This window comes from Venturia canescens, chromosome 4 (genome assembly GCF_019457755.1).
Source record: "Venturia canescens isolate UGA chromosome 4, ASM1945775v1, whole genome shotgun sequence".
Lineage (NCBI taxonomy): Eukaryota > Metazoa > Arthropoda > Insecta > Hymenoptera > Ichneumonidae > Venturia > Venturia canescens.
In genome coordinates, this window is record NC_057424.1 from 18,974,147 (window position 1) to 18,994,083 (window position 19,937).

Consider the following 19,937-nt stretch of genomic DNA (forward strand, 5'->3'; position numbering starts at 1 on the left):
TTACAAAACTTGATGCCCAAAAATAATCAATGCACACACACACACACACACACACGCATACACACACTGAGATAATAATCTCACGAATGATCATGCCTAAATAATTCTAGCGAACAGTGTATGAATATTTACAAAATCACGTTTCCATAAAGCGTTCTCAAAATATAATGAAAAAAAACTGTCACAGTTGGCTGGACGTTATTGTAACCGAAAAATATCGTCACATTTTTTTGACCTCGATTCGACATGGAGGCCGCCAGTAATTAAAAGCTTTGTAATAGTAGTTTTAACGAAGAAATAGAATATAAAAAAATGTGGATGCGAGATGTGTGCTATGGTTTTGTTGAACAATTTATTTGATTTGGTGTGCTCGGTGGAACGAAAGTACTACCTCGATGATGTGGGATTTTAAAATAATTTATTGATTTCAGGCAAGCCTTAGTCTACCCGGCTCACCGTTCAACGTAAGGAGAAGCAGTCGTGGCAGTCATCAATTCACGATACGAAACGGTCGTTCAAGATTCGTCGGTACAGCGGGTAGCGATAGAAAACCGCTCGTACTATCAACTTATCTCGACGCCCAAGAGCACTTGCCATATGCCGACGATTCGAACGCCGTCACACCCATGTCCGAGGAAAATGGGACTATGGTCGTACCGGTTTATTACGCCAGTTTGGGCTCCCGTCACTCCTCGTACACGTCACACGCGTCCAAATTATCCTACACCTCGCATGTTGATTTGTTCGGTGGCCTCACTAACTCCGGAAAACCAATGACCAAAGAGAGTCAACTCAAAAGTAGATCGGCGAAGGCACCTTCCGTTAATGGCCACATGTTGGATTCGACGCAAAAACACCTTCATGTAACTACTACTTTTTAGACTTTTTTGTCGTCTCACCTGGAACACTCGATGAGTTTGTACATCGATTTATTAGGACTCCAAAATTACTCCTGGTGGATTTATACGTAATTCCGGGCCTATTGTATCTTCGTTATAAAACATTACGACGCGAATCGTCGTAAAGAATAAATTGTACGAAAAATAAGTTACATTGGATGGCCAGAAGATACAATAGGCCTGCTGTCGTTTTGAATTTCCCTGGGGGCAGTTTCAAAGTGTTCGTTTGTTCATGCCCTTTGACGCGGTAAATAGTAGTGTTTGGACAGACGAGTGGATATTCTGAATTAATTATGCGAATAAACATATTTTAATTTGCATGATAATTGAAGGACGCCGAAATGGAGGACCCGTTGGGCAAAACGAAACAGCAAGACAACCCGTTCATAGAGCCTTCCCAACAACATGCTGTGGTTGACATGAAAGGTAATTACGTTCCGAGCAAGAAAGAAAGAGGGCCGTAGATGATGAATAATTAAAACGGATTTCTCGTTGCAGATGTGATGGTACTAAATGATATAATCGAACAGGCCGCTGGTCGGCAGAGCAGAGCATCGGATCAAGGAGGTAATGTCACTTCGCAATTCGAAGATTTACAAAAGTGGTTGAGGAAAGCGTTGTTACGCGTCGCGTTGTAGGGATGGTGTAGATTCGAAAGGAAGCAGGTTGAAAGTCGATGTGGCGCATCCAGCGTTATAAATTTAAAGCTTGCGTAGGCAATTCCCAATGTACAGTCGTACTTCGCAATAACACGATTGTCATTTTTTTTTTCTACAATGTAACAACATATTAACTTGCCACTTGGAGGGAAATAGTATTTTTGCAGGCATTAGGAACATTCGGCTTAGCAGCTACGACACATTTCCATTTTGAATCTCGTTAGATTCGATGCAATGCCAATTTTATGATAATTCTTGTAATATATGAACTTTTGTGCACACACGTCGTGTATCACGTGAATAGTTTTGCGGAATTATCGTCTGGATTCGTTCGAGATGACTAATTACACAGTATTGGTATCCGTTTCTCTTCGATTCCATTTTGGTTTGTCTCAAACTTTTCGTTGTGCATAAAAGCGCGGAATAACTTTTGATAGGCAGCAAAAAATGGAAAAAATACTTGTTATTAATATGTCACACTTATTTCACTGAGAACACGAATTTCTCGAGGCTTGCTCTTGCTGTACAATAATTGCCTGCGGTCATTATTATTCTTATTGTTATTATTGTTACTGTTATTAGAGTGAGTGGTGTAAAATGAAAAACTAATCAAGTTAATGACATTTGCCATGCCCGGAACGTGAGACACGTGTTGAATTTCTTTTTTTGTTCAATTCTCAAATGTGACTTAATGTAGGAAGATTTCTGTGTGTGCGCGTGTGTGTGGTGTGCGTGTAAGTTGAATAATCTCTACATTAACTTGGTGAACGTAGTTTGATGATTTTTTTTTGGGGAAACAGAGTTTTTTCTGTATCGTTTTAAAATTCGAGACAAAAATGAGTTCAATCTTTCGTTTTTATTTAGCAACGAAAACGCATGCGTTGTTGGGTGTTTGATTTCGTTTCAACGTCTGTCTAACGCACGCGACCCTTTTTCTCGTTTTTGGCAACTGCCAAGACAGCATAGAGCATGTGCATCTCCACTTATGTTTGATGAGCAAATACACTTATCTCTTTTGGTTCACACTTACCGCACGCATCAAATATTTTTTGCTCGCTGCAAGCAAATTTATTTATTTATTTTTTTAATTTTCACTGAGCTCGAAAGAAGCATGTACGTCAGTTGTAAACGGAGTGAAAAAACGAGAGGTCTTTATCTCACAACATTCATATAATGCGAATACATAAAAATTTGCTTTGTTCGTAATCGTGTAATTTTGGAAATCTAGCTTTGTCATTTTCAACGTCGATGTGCTCGAGAATTTATCGTAATTGGAAAAATCAGCTATTCACATTTTCGAGCTGAAACTCGGTTGACCACACCGACCGGATAAACCGTTTTTACACTCGCAACTCGAGAGGCGAAAGAATATAACGCTTGTTTGGTTTTTGCTCCACTTAAATTCACTCAAATTCAGAAGTATTTTAAGCAATGCTTAATCGAAAAAAGTCTCTAAGACACCACCAGTATTGAAAAGTATTTAAATTGTAATGAATGATGGTGCGTTGATTGCTGCTCTATCTTCTCAGCGTATGATTCGTGAATGGTGAAATAATCAGACAAACGAGCGTGATAAGCAAAACGCATGGCTTTTACATGCTTTCGAATGTTTCCAGCTCTCTTGAAACGAGCGATACGCCACTTTTTCTACAAAAATAAACAAACAAAAAACGTAATGGAGTAGAAATAACTTGGACCGAATACCACATTCTGATCTACGGCACTTTTGCTGCTTATCGTCTCTGCACTATATATTTACTTACGCGATGTATAATTTACATACGAGATCGTCTTGAACGATAGCTGAATCACTTCTCGATACAAACGCTCCGCATAGCAAAGCCCGTCTTTTTCGGCATCAATGATTTATTTATTTGACAAATTTATATCATAGTTATATATGAATTATGTAAAATTGCACTGCCCGGCTTGGCCATGAAAAAAGGCGATGAAACGCCTACAAATCAAACCCGTTGTTCAGCCCCTTTGCTCCGCGAACAACAATCTATATATATATATATATATATATATATGAATACCAAATGAATGAAACGCCACGTTTATATTACCCTCCGTTCACTTTGTATACCTGAATCTCGTTTGTACAAGTGTACAAACGAAAGCCTAACCTGGACATACGTTGAAATTTCGAAACGAAAGAAACCCGAAATAAATATTGACGGAAGTAGAATGAAAAAAAAAACTCTTTCCCCAAAAAAGAGTGGTGCCAAACAAGCTTTACTAACACATAGTACAGTTTCGATCTATTACTTTGCAACAGACGACGATGAAGAGGGTCCGACTATCAAGGAGAAAATACTGTCCGTCATTTTACGAGGAATCGATATTTTCTGCGTTTGGGACTGTTGCGCGCCGTGGCTCAAATTTCAGGAGTGGGTCGCACTCATTGTTTTCGATCCGTTTGTAGAGCTCTTTATCACGCTCTGCATCGTTGTTAACACTTTGTTCATGGCTCTCGATCATCACGACATGGATCCAGATATGGACAAAGTCCTCAAATCCGGTAATTACGTGAGTATTTTTATTTCTTCCCATATTTTTAACTGTTTTTCAATCAATAACGATATTCGAAACATTGGTTAAATACCGTCGAACGAATAATGCTGATCTTTTAATAATTTTCATTCGCACAGTTTTTTACTGCAACGTTTGCGATCGAAGCGGGCATGAAGCTGATGGCGATGAGTCCGAAGGATTACTTTCAAGAAGGATGGAATATATTCGATTTCATAATCGTCGCCCTTTCGCTTCTCGAAGTCGGTCTCGACGGGGTTCAAGGATTGTCCGTATTGCGTTCTTTCAGATTGGTGAGTTCGGCTTTTCAACCTTCTTTTTTACACTCCTGTGCCTAATTCCAAAATACGCGTCTCATTGATAATCTTCACGATTCTTTCCTCACAGTTGAGAGTATTCAAATTGGCGAAATCGTGGCCAACGCTGAATCTGTTGATATCCATCATGGGCAGGACGGTCGGAGCTCTTGGCAACTTGACCTTCGTATTGTGCATTATCATATTCATATTTGCCGTGATGGGGATGCAGCTGTTTGGCAAAAATTACACGGACAACGTTGATCGTTTCCCCGGTGGTGAATTGCCGAGATGGAATTTCACCGATTTCATGCACTCATTTATGATCGTATTTCGCGTACTGTGCGGTGAATGGATCGAATCGATGTGGGACTGCATGCACGTAGGTGACGTTTCCTGTATACCGTTCTTCTTGGCCACCGTCGTCATTGGTAACTTGGTCGTAAGTATAAAAAATCAATTATTTCATCTCGAACGAGCATCGTTGAGATGAAAATATTCGGACAGCGATCGAGTCGTCAAAACTTGCTTGCTGTTTCTCAAACAGGTACTCAATCTCTTCTTGGCCTTGCTTTTGAGCAATTTCGGTTCGTCAAACTTGTCAGCTCCGACAGCCGACAACGATACGAACAAAATAACCGAGGCGATTGACCGGATAGCACGTTTTATACAGTGGATCAAGCGAAACTGCGCTGAGGCTGCTAAATTCATGAGAGCCAAATTCACCAACCAGATATCCGATCAGGCGCCAGGTGAGGGACCGTCCAACAGTTGGAAAGAAGGTTTATATCCAATCAGATCGCTTGCTGTGTGCGCTGTGTAGTTTGTGTTTACACTCTTATCATTTAGCCGTGGTTCGAACTTGGGTTTTTTTTATCTTTTTTTTTCTCCATTCGCTCTCGCTGTTGAATCAATCATTCTTACGTTCATTTCCCGCCACTGATTCGGTTTAAATAATTTTGCTAAACATTTGTTTCTTGTTGTTGCTCACTGGTACGATTCGTGGCTTTCATTGTCCTCTCATACGAGCGATTTAGCACGATTTTTATGTCACATGCTTCCAAATATCGCGTACATTGGAAATAACGATTATAAACTAGCATCGAATCCAGTGCTAATAAGAAACAACATGATTATATGGCATTTATCATCGAGCTATCCGCACGCATGCCCATCACTCTCACTACAGAGTATACGATTCGATTATTCAGTAATAAAATCGTTGAAAATTGGTCATTATTTTTATGTAATCGTTTCTTCTCATTCCATGTTAGTGATGTTCCTACGTTCTCATGATTTGTCGTACCTCGAGTTATGTGATTCTCCTATGTGCCTCCTACTGAGCCCAATTGAACGCGACAAAATTATCTTCTGCCAATTTATCGGTTATTAAGCGAGGAGAAAAAATGACTGAACGCGGATAAGAAAAGTAATACCTTGATTAAAACACTCACAACACCGAATAGTTGCCAGTCGCTTTTTTCAGTTGGATTTGAGGTGGATATGACCTATTGTTGCAAGCAAAATGTTTTGTTTTCAGTCATCGTCGTTATACAGAACAGTGTTTTCAAGATAAAATTCTAATAACGCAAAGTATTTTAATTCATTCGTCGTTCCTTATGTTTTCCCAGAATTTTCATTCGCTTTTAATTTATATTTTGTCAAATACTTTTTGGTGCATCGACCGTTTGCTCGTGACAAACGGTTGACTCAAATCTGCATCGGTTGTTAAATTACTAAAAAGGGCAGAATTAATGAGAATTCATGAAATCGAATTATTCCAGGGAATAAAAATACGAACTTCCCCGATCGTAATAACGATCGCGTCATTACTTCATCAATAACTACCCCATTCAACTCACTTGTCGTTGAAATATCAACCGATAGAAATAACTAAATGAAAACAAGATGACGAAGCGTGCTAACCACGTGATCCCACTCACAAAACACGCACGCAATATTGGCACAAGAATTTTCGTCAGCACCTGTGAAATTAAAAAATATGCACTCCGAGCACAGAACATAGTTATACTATGCAGCTCTTTTTGGTTGTTCGGTCAAATTGAGATGTCACAGGCAAACGAACGAACAAATTCGTCCAACAGCCTTGAAAAAAAGTCGAGATAACAGACGAATGAGAAAAATTCAATTCTTATCAATACTGCCTCAAGTGCATGAATACAAATTCTTCAATTGTTTCCGCCCTTTCCCTTTCTTCCTATCTGTTTTAATCGCCGCGACGAGTGGTAAAAAAATGTCGATATCGAGACGAGAATATACGCCTTATTATTTACGAAATAAATTGTTTTCAACTCGGATGTAAAGCGTTTGAATAAAATGTGAATGTATTTTTTGGAAATGAATAGAATCCACGCATATTGATAATAATTGGCCAAGTATTCGCAACGTTGATTCACGGTTTCTTTCAAAGTGTACTTTAATCAAGGTGATTTTTATTATTTATATTTTTTTAATTTGATTTTATTTTTGTCTTCTAGTCCCGTTATGAGCGTATCAATCGTTTTTTGACGAAGCCTCTTTAATAAATATGTCGAAGGGAAAGATACAACGAGAGATATTTGGTAGGTCGAATGGATTAGAGATAATGTGTAAATGCGCAGATGGATTAGACCGGGACGGGGACCGAGATCTGGCGGATGCCGAATTGGATGGATACAGGGACAAAAAGAGCGCCAAAGAATTCAACAATCAGTTGGAAGTCGCTATCGGTGATGGCATGGAATTTACCATTCATGGTAATCATCATAACAATCAATTTTTTTTTTTCACAACCTTCTTTTTTGACACAATTATCATCGGCTGTATGTCCTTCTTTTGTCATATTTTAACGAAGGAGATCTGAGAAACAAGTTGACGAGAGAGAGGCTTAGCATAAATAACACCAAGGCCATTGGTAATTCCATTAACCATCGGGATTATGGACTCGATCGCGATTACATAAATCATCATGACGAGGATACTATAAGGTTCGTCTCCAACGTATACACTCTTCGTCTATTCTATTTACTTGTTTTTTTGTTCACTAGTGTGAACGATATTCATTTAGCATTGAGAGACTTGTTGTCAAGTACTTCTTCAAGTTTTCTGAGAAACACTGTAAAAAGGAATTTCCAAACTTTCTACACGGTGTCGGTCCTACAAAGACTGGGGGGGGATTAAGTTTCTAGCTTATATTTTCATACTTATATTCTTGTTTTTTTTTTTCTGTGAAACAGCAACAAATCGTATGGCAGCCACAAGAATCGTCCTTTCAAAGATGAGAGCCACAAAGGGAGCATGGACTCGTTGGATGATGGAGAAGAGAAAAAAGATGCGAGCAAAGAGGATCTCGACGATCAAGATGGTGCGTACACCACCGCGATAGATTATTATTAAACGTAGATAAAAATGTTGAATAATTTGAAACCGCAATGCTCGATGGCGGTGTTTAGGTTCAAACGATTCGTATTTTTCGCGCATTGGTTGCAGATTTGGAAAATGACATTCAAGACGATGAGATCGGCCACGAGAGGCCGGTCGATGGTGAAATAATCGATGACGAATATCCGGCGGATTGTTGCCCCGACAATTGCTACAAAAAGTTTCCGTTCTTGGCCGGCGACGACAATGCTCCCTTCTGGCAAGGCTGGGCCAATCTCAGACTAAAGACTTTTCAACTTATCGAGAACAAGTACTTCGAGACAGCTGTTATCACTATGATCTTGCTCAGCAGTATGGCACTCGTGAGTTTTGCTGCACAATATTATTCCTCAAATTTATACAAAGTAAAGGAATTTACTCTTCGTTTGTTCTGATTTTATCAATCGTGCCCAATCGAATGAGCCAGAGATCAATACGAAAAAAACGTGATTAGGTTTCTCGTAGTGGGTCGTGGAAAGAACAAGTGTACTTTTTTCACTCTCCCAGTCAAATATGGCCTGAGTCGATGCAGGTGTCTTCGGTCAATATTTGTCCAATTGTCAAAGGCTTACCTATTCATAAAAAATCTTGGAAACACCAATGGTTTTTGTCTGTTTACAGGCCCTCGAGGACGTTCATCTCCAACAGAGGCCTATACTCCAAGACATATTGTACTACATGGATCGAATCTTCACAGTCATCTTCTTTCTCGAGATGTTAATAAAGTGGCTGGCCCTTGGATTTGCGAAATACTTTACGAATGCCTGGTGTTGGCTCGACTTTATCATCGTCATGGTAAGATAAATAGTAAAAAGAGTTAAAATAACTGTCAACTCGAGTGAATCAAGAGCGATTATGCGAACGAAAAAAACCTCAATAATTTCATTCGAATGATCCTCTACGAAATTCTTATTTTTTCTCCGATGCAGTGAAAAGTTGAATCGGTTACATGAAATACTGCATTAATTCAACTTTTTTTGTTCATATTCGTCACTGATTCAACAACTTTAAAAGTATGTTTGAAAATGGAAAACTTGTGATACAAATATCTTTTAAAAATTCTACAATTTCAATACTATTTACATAACTCTGGAATTTTTATTTATTTATTTCTGAGCTATTAAACTTTCAGCAAGTCTTCGAATTTGACCAGATTATTTTCAGTCATCTATTTTATCATTTTATTCTTATTATCCTCTCTATCTCCCTCTCTTTCTCTCTCACTCTACGTCCATCTTTCTTACTACACCTCTCTTTCAATATTTACGACGAATCGCGTCGACCTTGATGATACGACCTGTACGATAGCTGTACGACCGGGGCACAGAAGCTTCCAGTGGAATTTATTCACGATCTTTGTTTTGAAACTCGATTTGGAAGGTAGACAGAAAAGAAAAGAGAATGTTTGAAAGTAAAAAGCTACGTTCTTCTGCTGATATTCATGACTACACAAGTTTACAACGGATGTACATTTTTTTATTACAACTATAATTTGAGTTAATGACGATAGCTATCGCTGATCAACTTGGGGGCGATCTGGGCCGGTGCCGCGGACATTCCGGCTTTCCGTTCGATGAGAACTCTGAGGGCTTTGAGGCCCTTACGAGCTGTATCACGGTGGGAGGGCATGAGAGTAAGTCATCGGTCGAATAATCGCTGGGTTTTCGTCATCCTCAATTTATCATCATCATCATCACCATCATCATTGTTATTATCCCATAAATGTATCAAATCGAATTATTCAAAGCGGACGGACTTAAAAAACGAGAAATTTGGAGATTCAAAGAAAATCTAATCGACGAACGATTTTTCTCTTGTCAATTGTTCACTGTGATCGATCACTTCTCGCGGCTGCCTTTTAAAAAATATTTATATCGATTCCTCTACTACTGGCTAGAGAGAAAAAAAAACATGTGGAAGAATTGTAACAAAAAATTGACATCCGATCGTTGTTCGATCAGGCATTTTTGTACTTTTTATCACTGTTGGAATAGTTTGACAATAGAAACGTTCGTCATTGCAGCTGGAAGAAAATGTGGAGCTTTGGCTTTCTACGTTGATTCGGACGTGCGTAAGAATTTTAAAGAATAAAAAATTGCTAACGCAACGGTGAATATTACATTGGAGCAAAGAGAAAGAAAAATATTTGCAGCTAAGATAATAATCGGTGTGGCATACTGTGGTGTGCTTGTGAGAAAACACATGTCGTATTATATTGGTGTGTGCCCGAAAGGTGAATGGCGTATAATTTTGGTGTTCGGGACACTAAAAAAAGAGTAAAGAATAATGAAAATTGGTTGTGTAATAGCTACTGCCGTGTCTACTCTCGTATCCATGTGCGTGCGTCTGACGTGTGTGTATAAATATTTATTTATATATATACACAGACCCACGCATGCATACATATATCCTAAAGTACAAAGTTTGGTAAACATTGATCGTTGTTGCAAAGAACGTACGCTTTCTATGTAATGTAAAATACTTCCTTGTGTGTATGTGTTTATTATTCTCTACTTAAACGAGATAATTTTTCTACACGTTCAGAACTAATAATATATGAATACAAATGAAATCGATATTTAGTCAGTAATTCTCCTACAATTTGACAGTCTGCTCAAGTCACGTGAGATGAGAATAACGCAGGGGAGATTTTCAGAAAATTATTTTTTCTCACCGTAAATTTACATCTTTCGTTGATAAATCGAGATTTTTTTTGGACCTTGGTCCAGTCACTCGTTCATATTACTTCCTTGTATGAAAATTCCGATTTTCAACAAGGGAATTTTCTTCTATAATCCTGTCGCTTGAGCGGTCGATGAATCTATTTGTGAAAAGAGTCTTGTTTTCAACGAAAAAATCGAAGTTTCAACATACCAAAGTTTAGCTCACACCAGAAAAAAGGGTCAAAGGTTGTTATTTATCGAGCTGGAAGTTTGCTGAAACTGATCCTCCAGTCGAAGAATAAATAAATATCGATTTTTTTTGCATCACTACGCAGCAAGCGGGCGAGCTTTGAAAATAATAGAAAACGGAGAAAAACAAATAAATCTAAATTGCCGACGATGTCGCTTACTCCATTCTCTTGCATATCGCCCTCGTATTTTCCATCAATGTTGCATTTCTTCCGCCAAATTTGTAGCTTATCGCGTTTATCGTTCAAACGATACCAATAATCGCAACAAAAACTTGAACTAAAAAAAAAAAAAAGATTAAAAACATGATTATTACGTACACAGAAGTTTTCATATCTTCCTACAAATTACGTTGATTAGTTAAATTAAATATGATTGAACAAAGCAACGCTTTAAACTGGAGATTGAAAATTTGAATTCGCACAGGCTTCATAATGCAGCGAACACCTCGTTCAACAACAACAACCACAACAACAACAACAACAACAAAACGTTTCATCTGTTTCAGGACGGTGCCGATTGCTCGTTGTTTTTTTTTTTACAATTATTTTAATTGTTGTTTAAAAAACTTTACTATACTATCATTACTATATTATATAACGTATACTTATAATATCTTATCTCTGCGTCTTGTATTTCTTGTATATTTCCTCCTGATTGTTATTGCTATACGTTGTTGTACACCGTACTCTACTATGTCTACTATATATTGCTGCTGAACTATAGTATCGATAATGGGGCGAGGGGCTACTATTCTGAGCATATTATAAGGGGACATGGGACAAAACGGACTTGTCCGAAATTGTCATTCTGGGGCAAAGTGGACTTTGCCAAAATTGAGGGGGAAAATAATTTTTTAACTTCGGATAATGTTTGCTTATTACGATTCCGCTGAATCTTCGTACGCTATCGAGAAAATGAATTCGAGATGACGAATGAAAAACACTGTGAAATTCCTGTTTTTGTGGACTTTGCACTTCTATAACTGACGTCATAATCGTTGACATCGTCGTTGGATCCTAGGGTCGTTACTTATGGTGTCGACTTTGCCCCACGTTCCCTTTTACAGAAAGTATGTGAACCCAAACAGGGGTACAGCGGCGGCGAGCATAATCATACTTCAGTAGTTAATGAAAAAGTTATAGAAATTACTTGACGTTGATAATAATATGATTATTTTCATTAATATTAATGGATAATTATATTATTCTTCTCCTTTAGCATTTTTAATTGATTTTTTTTCAAGTTGGTCAGAGGCTCGTTATTTCATCAAAAACGTACCAGTGACCAAGTACAGAAAAATCTTTATGAAAATGGTAAAAGCTTATGCAATTATTGATAGATAATTCGTATGATAAAAGATAAATCTTTGCGAATGTAATAATCAGTGAGTAGATGGTCGATGGGCTCCGAGGCCAGAGGGTCCGGGCAAATGAACTTTCATCTTCTATTTCACAAGCTCTTATCTTCCCTCCCTCCCTCCCCCCCCCCCCCCTTTCCTCTCCGCCAAGAAAAATCTCCGCAATTATCAATATTTCTAATTCTAGCATATTATCTCAATTATAATGGATACTCTTAACGTTATCAAGGTCATTCAACCACGAGAGAGATCGAGATTCATCTTTGATTTAAATAATGTATTCCGCAAAGCGAAATGAACTTCCTGTACGATATCGATTGTACGTCCGACATACATTGATATTTTTCTTATTTTGACGATCTCAATGACGAAAAGTGGTTAGCTCTTGGCCAACTTGTTTTCCCCTATCCCTTTTGAAAACTCTTGCTGTTATTTCCCTCTCGTTTCTCGCTCGCAGGTTTCGCTCATTAACTTCGTAGCGTCGCTCGCTGGCGCGGGCGGGATTCAAGCCTTCAAAACAATGAGGACCCTAAGGGCCCTAAGGCCACTCAGGGCGATGTCTAGAATGCAGGGAATGCGGGTATGTAGCCCAACCGTCTCAGCTGACCTTATCATACGACACGAGTTATATTTCTTTCGTTACTATCATTATTATTATTATTAGTATCATCATTTTTCGTCCTCCTCGAGGCTTCCTTGCGCAACAACGTTTTTTCCTTTTTTTTTTTTATTTTCTTCTTTCTCAAATGATGAAAATTTGAATTTCGAAGTACCGAACGATCGGTCGGCTCATTTATTTTTTCATCTATTTTATTAGACATTACCTCGTTGAACCAATGTGCCACGCATTATAATTACGTATTATATCTCGATGTCATAGTATATTATCTCATTCTTGCATAGCAGTAGTGTCATTCTCTCCGTTAGAAATCAAAAGTATATATTTATTATATGAAACGATTGACGAATGCGTTTTGCCAGTGTTATATCTCGTTACGATATATTTTTCTTTTTCGCAATTACGATCGATATTAGATTTTACAAAATTGCAACTACCTGTTAACACACACACACACACACACGAACACGCACGGACGTGGTAGTCCGTCTCTTAGTTGACATATGCCTTATCAGCACGAAATATACATTTATTTACGATCACATTTATCTCGAATATTCGGAGCCACGCACGAATTATTACTGCATATTGTTATATTGCGAAAATATTATTCGACATTGTGTTATTGCATCGTACGTACATCATTATCCACGAAGCGTCATGTGCGATGATAACAGTGCCCATTTCTCTTAATTTTATAAATCTCGTGGAAGCCTCTCACTCGCGAGAAAACAAAGCAATAACTAGATTTTGAAAAAAAAATACGTGACAAATCGAACTGTTGCACGTTAATTATGCATATTTCGGCGCAGTCATTTCTTTATACTCAAAGAGACAAACACCCAATATCGGAGTCGAGCAACAATGAAAAATGAACGGCCTCGAGATACGCGCGTCTCCGTACCGCAGTTCTTTTTTTAACGTAGACAAAAATTGGTGCAACGTGGTCAAAAGATTTTTTTTTCCTTCTATTTTATGTTGTTTTTTTTTCTTTTTTTTCCACACTCTGTTTCGTCCTGTACACGAAGGAAGAAAATTTGATAGAAAGTGTATGAGACGATCCATTTGTTTTCGTTGTATACGTTGAAGATTTTGAGATTTTAATCGGATGAAAAAATGCTGATTAATCGTAAGGTCGCTGAGACATTGGGTTTAGAGTTACGATCATGCCCATACCCTGACACTTATTCAACCGAACGAATAATACTGTGCCTCATATTCCGTTACTGTTCGATAAAAAAAAAATTGCATGCTAAACCCTCACGTGGATTGTTGTAAAGCCGCCAGAGTCTGACTTCCTGACGAACGCTTGGACAAATCCGTCCGAAAGATCTTCTGAAATTGGACAGGAATATTCCTGAAAAGAGGACGAAAGTCCTGGCGAAACGTCAACGATTCACGTGAACCGATCAACGCTGCGTACACGAATAAATATGATCGCCGTCCACTGAATATGTTTATACACAACCGCTGAATCACGTAATACCCGAGAGATAAATAAGAAATGCTTTCACCTGTCTCTTCCTATTGCATGATCAACGCTTGCTTGCTCCGATGCGCTTTCTCACAATCGCCTCTCCCAACGAAATTAATGGGAGCCTTTAGCCTTGCAATTGTCGGTAAACCGAGCACGCGAGTGTGCAAATCGCGCTCATCGGATGCTGGCCCGTTGCAGCGGACGTGCCCTCCGGCGCTGCTGATGCTGCTGCTGCTGCTGCTGCTGCTGCTGCTTCACAGAACCGAAATAAGGACGCCAATCGTGTAATACGTGGATGATAAATGTTGACCGAGTTTTTCAACTACGCCTCATTCTCGGCACCACCAACGATCGTAACGCACACTAGACGATAGATAATAGTCATCACTGTTACTCGTGTTATACGTCACTTTGTCTCCCCATCGAATCTTGGTGTTTGTGCCGTTGCTTTTATCGTTAGTCTTAATATCGTTATCATAGCTGTTATGATTATTAAGAGTAAAGACACGCATAAGAATCAGACGCATCACCGAGAAAGCCGCTGTAGATTAATCAGATCCTTAGGATCGTTAGAGTATCGTGCATTCATAGTTTTATTCGCCATTAGCCACACATTACGTTTGCCACTGACACCGACGAAGAAAACCTTAAGAATAACGTGTCTTGGTACTCGGCATTGAAGCGTCCTTGTTACACTGCGATCGTTGGACTCGACAACGTTCCAGAGTCCTTGAAAATATTTTGGAAAGTCGACAGGAAAAGACGAGCTTTTTCCTCGAATGCGCAAATCGTTTATCGATTTTTTGCTCAAATTAAAGTCGTTCGATGAAAAGGATCGTTTTCATGTGACACAGTTTGAAAGATCGACTAGTCCTTTTGTCGAGACGAAGCAATCGATGCTCAGTACCGTTTTTATTCGATACGAGGCTTCATCTACAGCTTGACGGAAAACAAGGTTCCCTCGTGTACACGGAGAAAACGAGGCCGGAAATTATTGAGGAAAGCACACTAGAAATGTAGAATCTCGGGAACAGTATAGTACTGGATTCCAGCGTTAATTCGAAGAGCAGTAATAAGTATTGTTCTTTTCTTCTTTTACTCAGAGGGCTCGAGAGTGTTTTTAGTAAATAATGTTTTCAGTCACTTCAAATGTTTATGTTGTACAGCTTGCTCGAGCAACCGTGGAAAAAAAATTGTAGTGTAGATTTGTGTATTTGTCGTGGGATTTACTAACTGTCAGCAGACAGTCAAAATTTGTCATTTACGATACATTTCCACCTGTCGATAAGTCTGGGATGATGAATAACACTGGAAAACAAAATGAAACATAAAGCTGTTTAGAATTCGAGGGACGAAAAAGTGGAAAATTGGAAAAATGCTCTGCTGTTTGTAATCGGTGCCTTAATACTTTGAAAATTCTTGAAAAGTCGTTCAATTCACACCACACAAAACGAATTCGTTTTCTCCGTCTCTATAATAGTCAAGAATCGTTGATAATGACGCGGTAATCGATCGAATAATACGGTTAATCTCTTGTTTAGGTGGTCGTCAACGCATTGGTACAAGCGATACCTTCCATCTTCAACGTCTTGCTGGTTTGCCTTATATTCTGGTTGATATTTGCTATAATGGGAGTGCAATTGTTTGCTGGAAAATACTACAAAGTAAGTGAGCCACGGTCGTCGTTTATCATTCCGAAAAATTTTTATTCCAGTCTCGTTATTGTTGTTTATCTTATAAACACTTTGCAGTGCGTCGACATGAACAAAACGACGTTGAGCCACGAAATAATACCGGACAGAAATGCCTGCATCGCTGAAAATTACACGTGGGAAAATTCGCCAATGAACTTCGATCATGTTGGAAAAGCTTATCTGTGTCTCTTTCAAGTTGCTACTTTCAAAGGTTGGATCCAGATTATGAACGACGCGATCGATTCGAGAGACGTGAGTTGCCAAGCCGTTTTCTACCCGCGGCAGTTTTTAGATTTCTCCATTGCAACGCCCGATGAACGCGTGGCACGGAATCGCAATTATTGTCCCTTACTTTCGGTGCTTCTTCTTTTTACAGATAAATAAACAACCGATACGCGAAACGAATATTTATATGTATCTCTACTTTGTATTCTTCATCATATTTGGATCGTTTTTTACCCTCAATCTATTTATTGGAGTTATCATCGATAACTTCAATGAGCAAAAGAAAAAAGCTGGCGGTTCGCTCGAGATGTTCATGACGGAAGATCAGAAGAAGTATTATAACGCTATGAAAAAAATGGGCAGTAAGAAACCACTGAAGGCGATTCCCCGGCCAAGGGTAAGTGTTTTTTTTTTTTTTTTTTAATTTTTTTATCAAAAGCGTTGAATCGCGAGTGGTACTCAGCCGCATACTTGACTGATTATACATTCGTCTCGTTCTCGTTTTTCAGTGGAGACCCCAAGCAATTGTGTTTGAAATAGTGACGGACAAAAAGTTCGATATGATAATCATGTTGTTCATCGGATTCAATATGTTGACTATGACAATGGACCATTACCAACAAAGTGACGCGTTCAGTAACGTGCTGGACTACCTCAACATGATATTCATTGTGATATTCAGCAGCGAGTGTCTCATGAAGATTTTTGCCCTGCGATACCACTACTTCAAGGAGCCATGGAATCTCTTTGATTTTGTTGTTGTTATATTATCAATATTAGGTAATGTAACGTAATGATTATTTCAGTCGTATGACCCTACTGAAACCGGTCTAATTTTTCAATGAAAACGACATTCAATCTGTTTGCTTAACACCACTACTACTCAAACAGACGAACACACTTTATCGTACACCTCAACAATTATTGTTTCTTCGTTTTGAGTATTTTCAAAATCTTGTTTCATCGATACACCCTTTTCATCATTTCTACTCCAAATAATATGACAAAGTAATGGTACGCGGTTTTAGAAACGTAGATGCTACTACAGTCTTTGGTGTCGATGAATTGCTATTTATTTATGCTCTGATGCATTAGTACACGAATGCCCCTTTGATCGAATTCAATTTTTTTTCACACACTCTCGACCTCTTTCCTCCTCATCAGTCTCATATTTCCTTTATTTTTCGTTCAATCACACTCGATTTTGACACACAACATGTAATACATAATCAGAAAACAAAGTAGAAGCGAACAGGTGTATGAGGCGTTTCAATTGAGTCGCAACGACTGATTGGCATCATAACGTTATGTAGCCTTACATTGATGTGATCTCGATACTTCGATGGTGCCTCTCTTACCCTTTTCCCACTCTGCCTATCTCGTAACCCAACTATTCTGCCCCTAACCTACTCTGTTCAAATACAAATGATGGCTCTTGACAACATTAATAGGTCATCTCGCAGGTCGATAGCTCCCCAGACGTCGGGATATTCGCTTGAAATTATTTTTCTTTCCTGTTTGTTATTATATTGATTTTTACGACGCAGCAAAATTCGTCCATTGTTATCTGTTTTCTGTAACCGATCGGATATTTTACTTCTTTTTTCGTTCTTTTTTTTTTCCATATTTCTCGTATCGTATCCGTCGTTTCCGTTGTTTTATTCGGGACTCATTTTACGTGGTGGTTGATCGCCGTTTTCGCGATTTACGATACTTATCATCGAATCGATTAATAGCAGCATTATTTTATGAAAAAATATAATATAAAATTGGAATTTTTCAATTGGTTTCAACGAGATCATAGATCCCTGATATTTTCAACTTTTGACAAATTTTCTACAACGTTGATACGGTACAAAAGAGATAAAACTAAAAGAAATAATTTGAGGAAAGCTGCTTTGTTACTGCGATATGACGAATTGATGTTGAACCTATAATAGTAAGTATACTCGAGCCTTTCTGCGCCTACTATAACTCCCCGTATGCGTTTCACCGGTAAGAATCTTCCACAATAACAAGTATGCATCTTTTTCGACTGCATCTACGATTGGCACGTATATCAAATTTGAGGAAAAACAATACATTTGTTCAAACCTTTTTAGTCCGATTTCAGACACCGTTCACAAACTTTTTGTTTTTATCAAGGATTCTACGTTCTTCTTCGTCGTGTTGAAGTCAATATAGATCAATAGAAGTTTTTTCTTTTTGACACATCTTAGATGGAGCCATGAGAAATGAAAAACAAGAGCTATCGCGACACTCTATCTCTCTCCTGAGCATTTCGATCCGTATTTCGTGAAAGAATTCGTAAAACTTGATCTCCGACGCGAGAAGGAAATCTCGCGAAGCTTCGTCTGTAACATTCCATTTAGCTGGAGGCTCCAAGTTAACTGTGCCAAACTCAACATTCGAGGGAGCAACAAATTTTTTCAGAGATCAATGGGCGATCGATTTTTATCCTCGTTACGATTGCTCTTTCCAGAAAAAAACATGTTTTGGGAGAAAAAAAAAGATAATTGCGGAGAGCGTGTGCACCGGAGAGACGAGATTGTCGCATAGTGGGCTGCTACAGCGACGACGGATTAGTTGAGATTTAAAGAAAAAGCGTGAAGAGGAGGGTTTCGTTGGTACATTTTATACGCGTCCTATTTTCCACACACAATTCGAAATGCGAGATCGATCGCGATATATAGATCTTATATCGCGAGTTTCAACCGAGTTTGGCTCTTTTTCGAGGGTGAAAAAAAGATTTGTATGAAAATGTACCAATCGCCTGTCTCCCAGTCGTTGTCTTCGCGATATACATATGCTTGGCAAAACAAAACAAGTGACAAGAAAAAGTATTTATACACACACACACACACACACACACACTCACTCACACAAACTATATCGTAGTCTTATGATTTTTGTTAGTTTATTCACAACAACACCGATTAAACGAGTCGCTATGTTGATCATTTTGTTGTTTCAGTGATTATGATTTTTTTCTCTCTCTCTCTTTTTTTTTTTTTTTAATTTTTTTTTAAATATAAATTTGACAATGATCTAGCAATAAGAATAATAGTTAGTCAGAGAACGTATTGATCGTAGATAGGATCATTGATTAGGCACTTAGTTAACACGAGGCATTAATAGGCATTCTTTATTTCTGCCAAAAGTAAGATGTTAAAGAGTGGAAGAAAATATTTATCGAGAAAGAAAAAAAGGCATGGTTCCAAGAAACGATAGTAAATCCCCTCATCTTTCGAGCCGTTAACAAAAGCCCTTGATAGATGTGCATGTGCCCCTAAAAGATAACGGGGCAAGTCCCTTTCCCCTGTTGCAAGATCCTTCTATCTGCCTGCATTTTGTGACGTTTCCCCATAGCTGCACCAAATTCAATTGAATATTAATATATATATATTATTTTGTCTTGAAAATGATTTTCAGGATACAACGAATCTAATCGTGTTTTATTCTCTCCTTATCCTCTAGGCTTGGTACTGAGCGACATTATTGAGAAGTATTTTGTCTCGCCCACCCTCCTCAGGGTGGTCAGAGTGGCTAAAGTCGGACGAGTATTGCGTCTCGTAAAAGGCGCAAAAGGCATAAGAACTCTGCTATTCGCTCTCGCGATGTCATTGCCAGCTCTATTCAACATTTGCCTCCTGCTTTTCCTCGTGATGTTTATATTCGCGATATTCGGAATGTCATTCTTCATGCACGTCAAAGACAAGAGCGGTCTCGACGACGTGTACAACTTTAAAACGTTTGGACAGTCGATGATACTGCTGTTCCAGGTAACAGGAGCGAGCCTCGTTCGCATCAATCGTCCAATTATAATATTCAATATAAAACG

The 19,937-nt window shown here is 38.5% G+C and overlaps 1 protein-coding gene across 14 annotated transcripts in view; it reads left to right on the top strand.

Annotated features, from left to right (window-relative positions):
• The window catches only part of para (paralytic), an 80,927-nt gene that overhangs the window by 50,118 nt on the left and 10,872 nt on the right, over nucleotides 1-19,937 (top strand). For 2 of the 14 annotated variants that reach the window (XM_043417675.1, XM_043417678.1), the window contains 18 exons: nucleotides 432-863; nucleotides 1,232-1,325; nucleotides 1,398-1,466; nucleotides 3,840-4,090; nucleotides 4,213-4,386; nucleotides 4,481-4,831; nucleotides 4,937-5,141; nucleotides 7,011-7,145; nucleotides 7,247-7,376; nucleotides 7,626-7,753; nucleotides 7,879-8,132; nucleotides 8,431-8,604; nucleotides 12,539-12,661; nucleotides 15,719-15,841; nucleotides 15,929-16,123; nucleotides 16,248-16,493; nucleotides 16,606-16,876; nucleotides 19,574-19,878. In XM_043417675.1, coding sequence (XP_043273610.1) covers nucleotides 432-863; nucleotides 1,232-1,325; nucleotides 1,398-1,466; nucleotides 3,840-4,090; nucleotides 4,213-4,386; nucleotides 4,481-4,831; nucleotides 4,937-5,141; nucleotides 7,011-7,145; nucleotides 7,247-7,376; nucleotides 7,626-7,753; nucleotides 7,879-8,132; nucleotides 8,431-8,604; nucleotides 12,539-12,661; nucleotides 15,719-15,841; nucleotides 15,929-16,123; nucleotides 16,248-16,493; nucleotides 16,606-16,876; nucleotides 19,574-19,878 — 3,660 coding nt within the window. Of the gene's footprint in view, nucleotides 1-431; nucleotides 864-1,231; nucleotides 1,326-1,397; nucleotides 1,467-3,815; nucleotides 4,091-4,212; nucleotides 4,387-4,480; nucleotides 4,832-4,936; nucleotides 5,172-7,010; nucleotides 7,146-7,243; nucleotides 7,377-7,625; nucleotides 7,754-7,878; nucleotides 8,133-8,430; nucleotides 8,605-12,538; nucleotides 12,662-15,718; nucleotides 16,124-16,247; nucleotides 16,494-16,605; nucleotides 16,877-19,573; nucleotides 19,879-19,937 lie in introns of all 14 variants that reach the window. The other 12 variants (XM_043417669.1, XM_043417679.1, XM_043417674.1 and 9 more) reach the window with 7 other exon arrangements.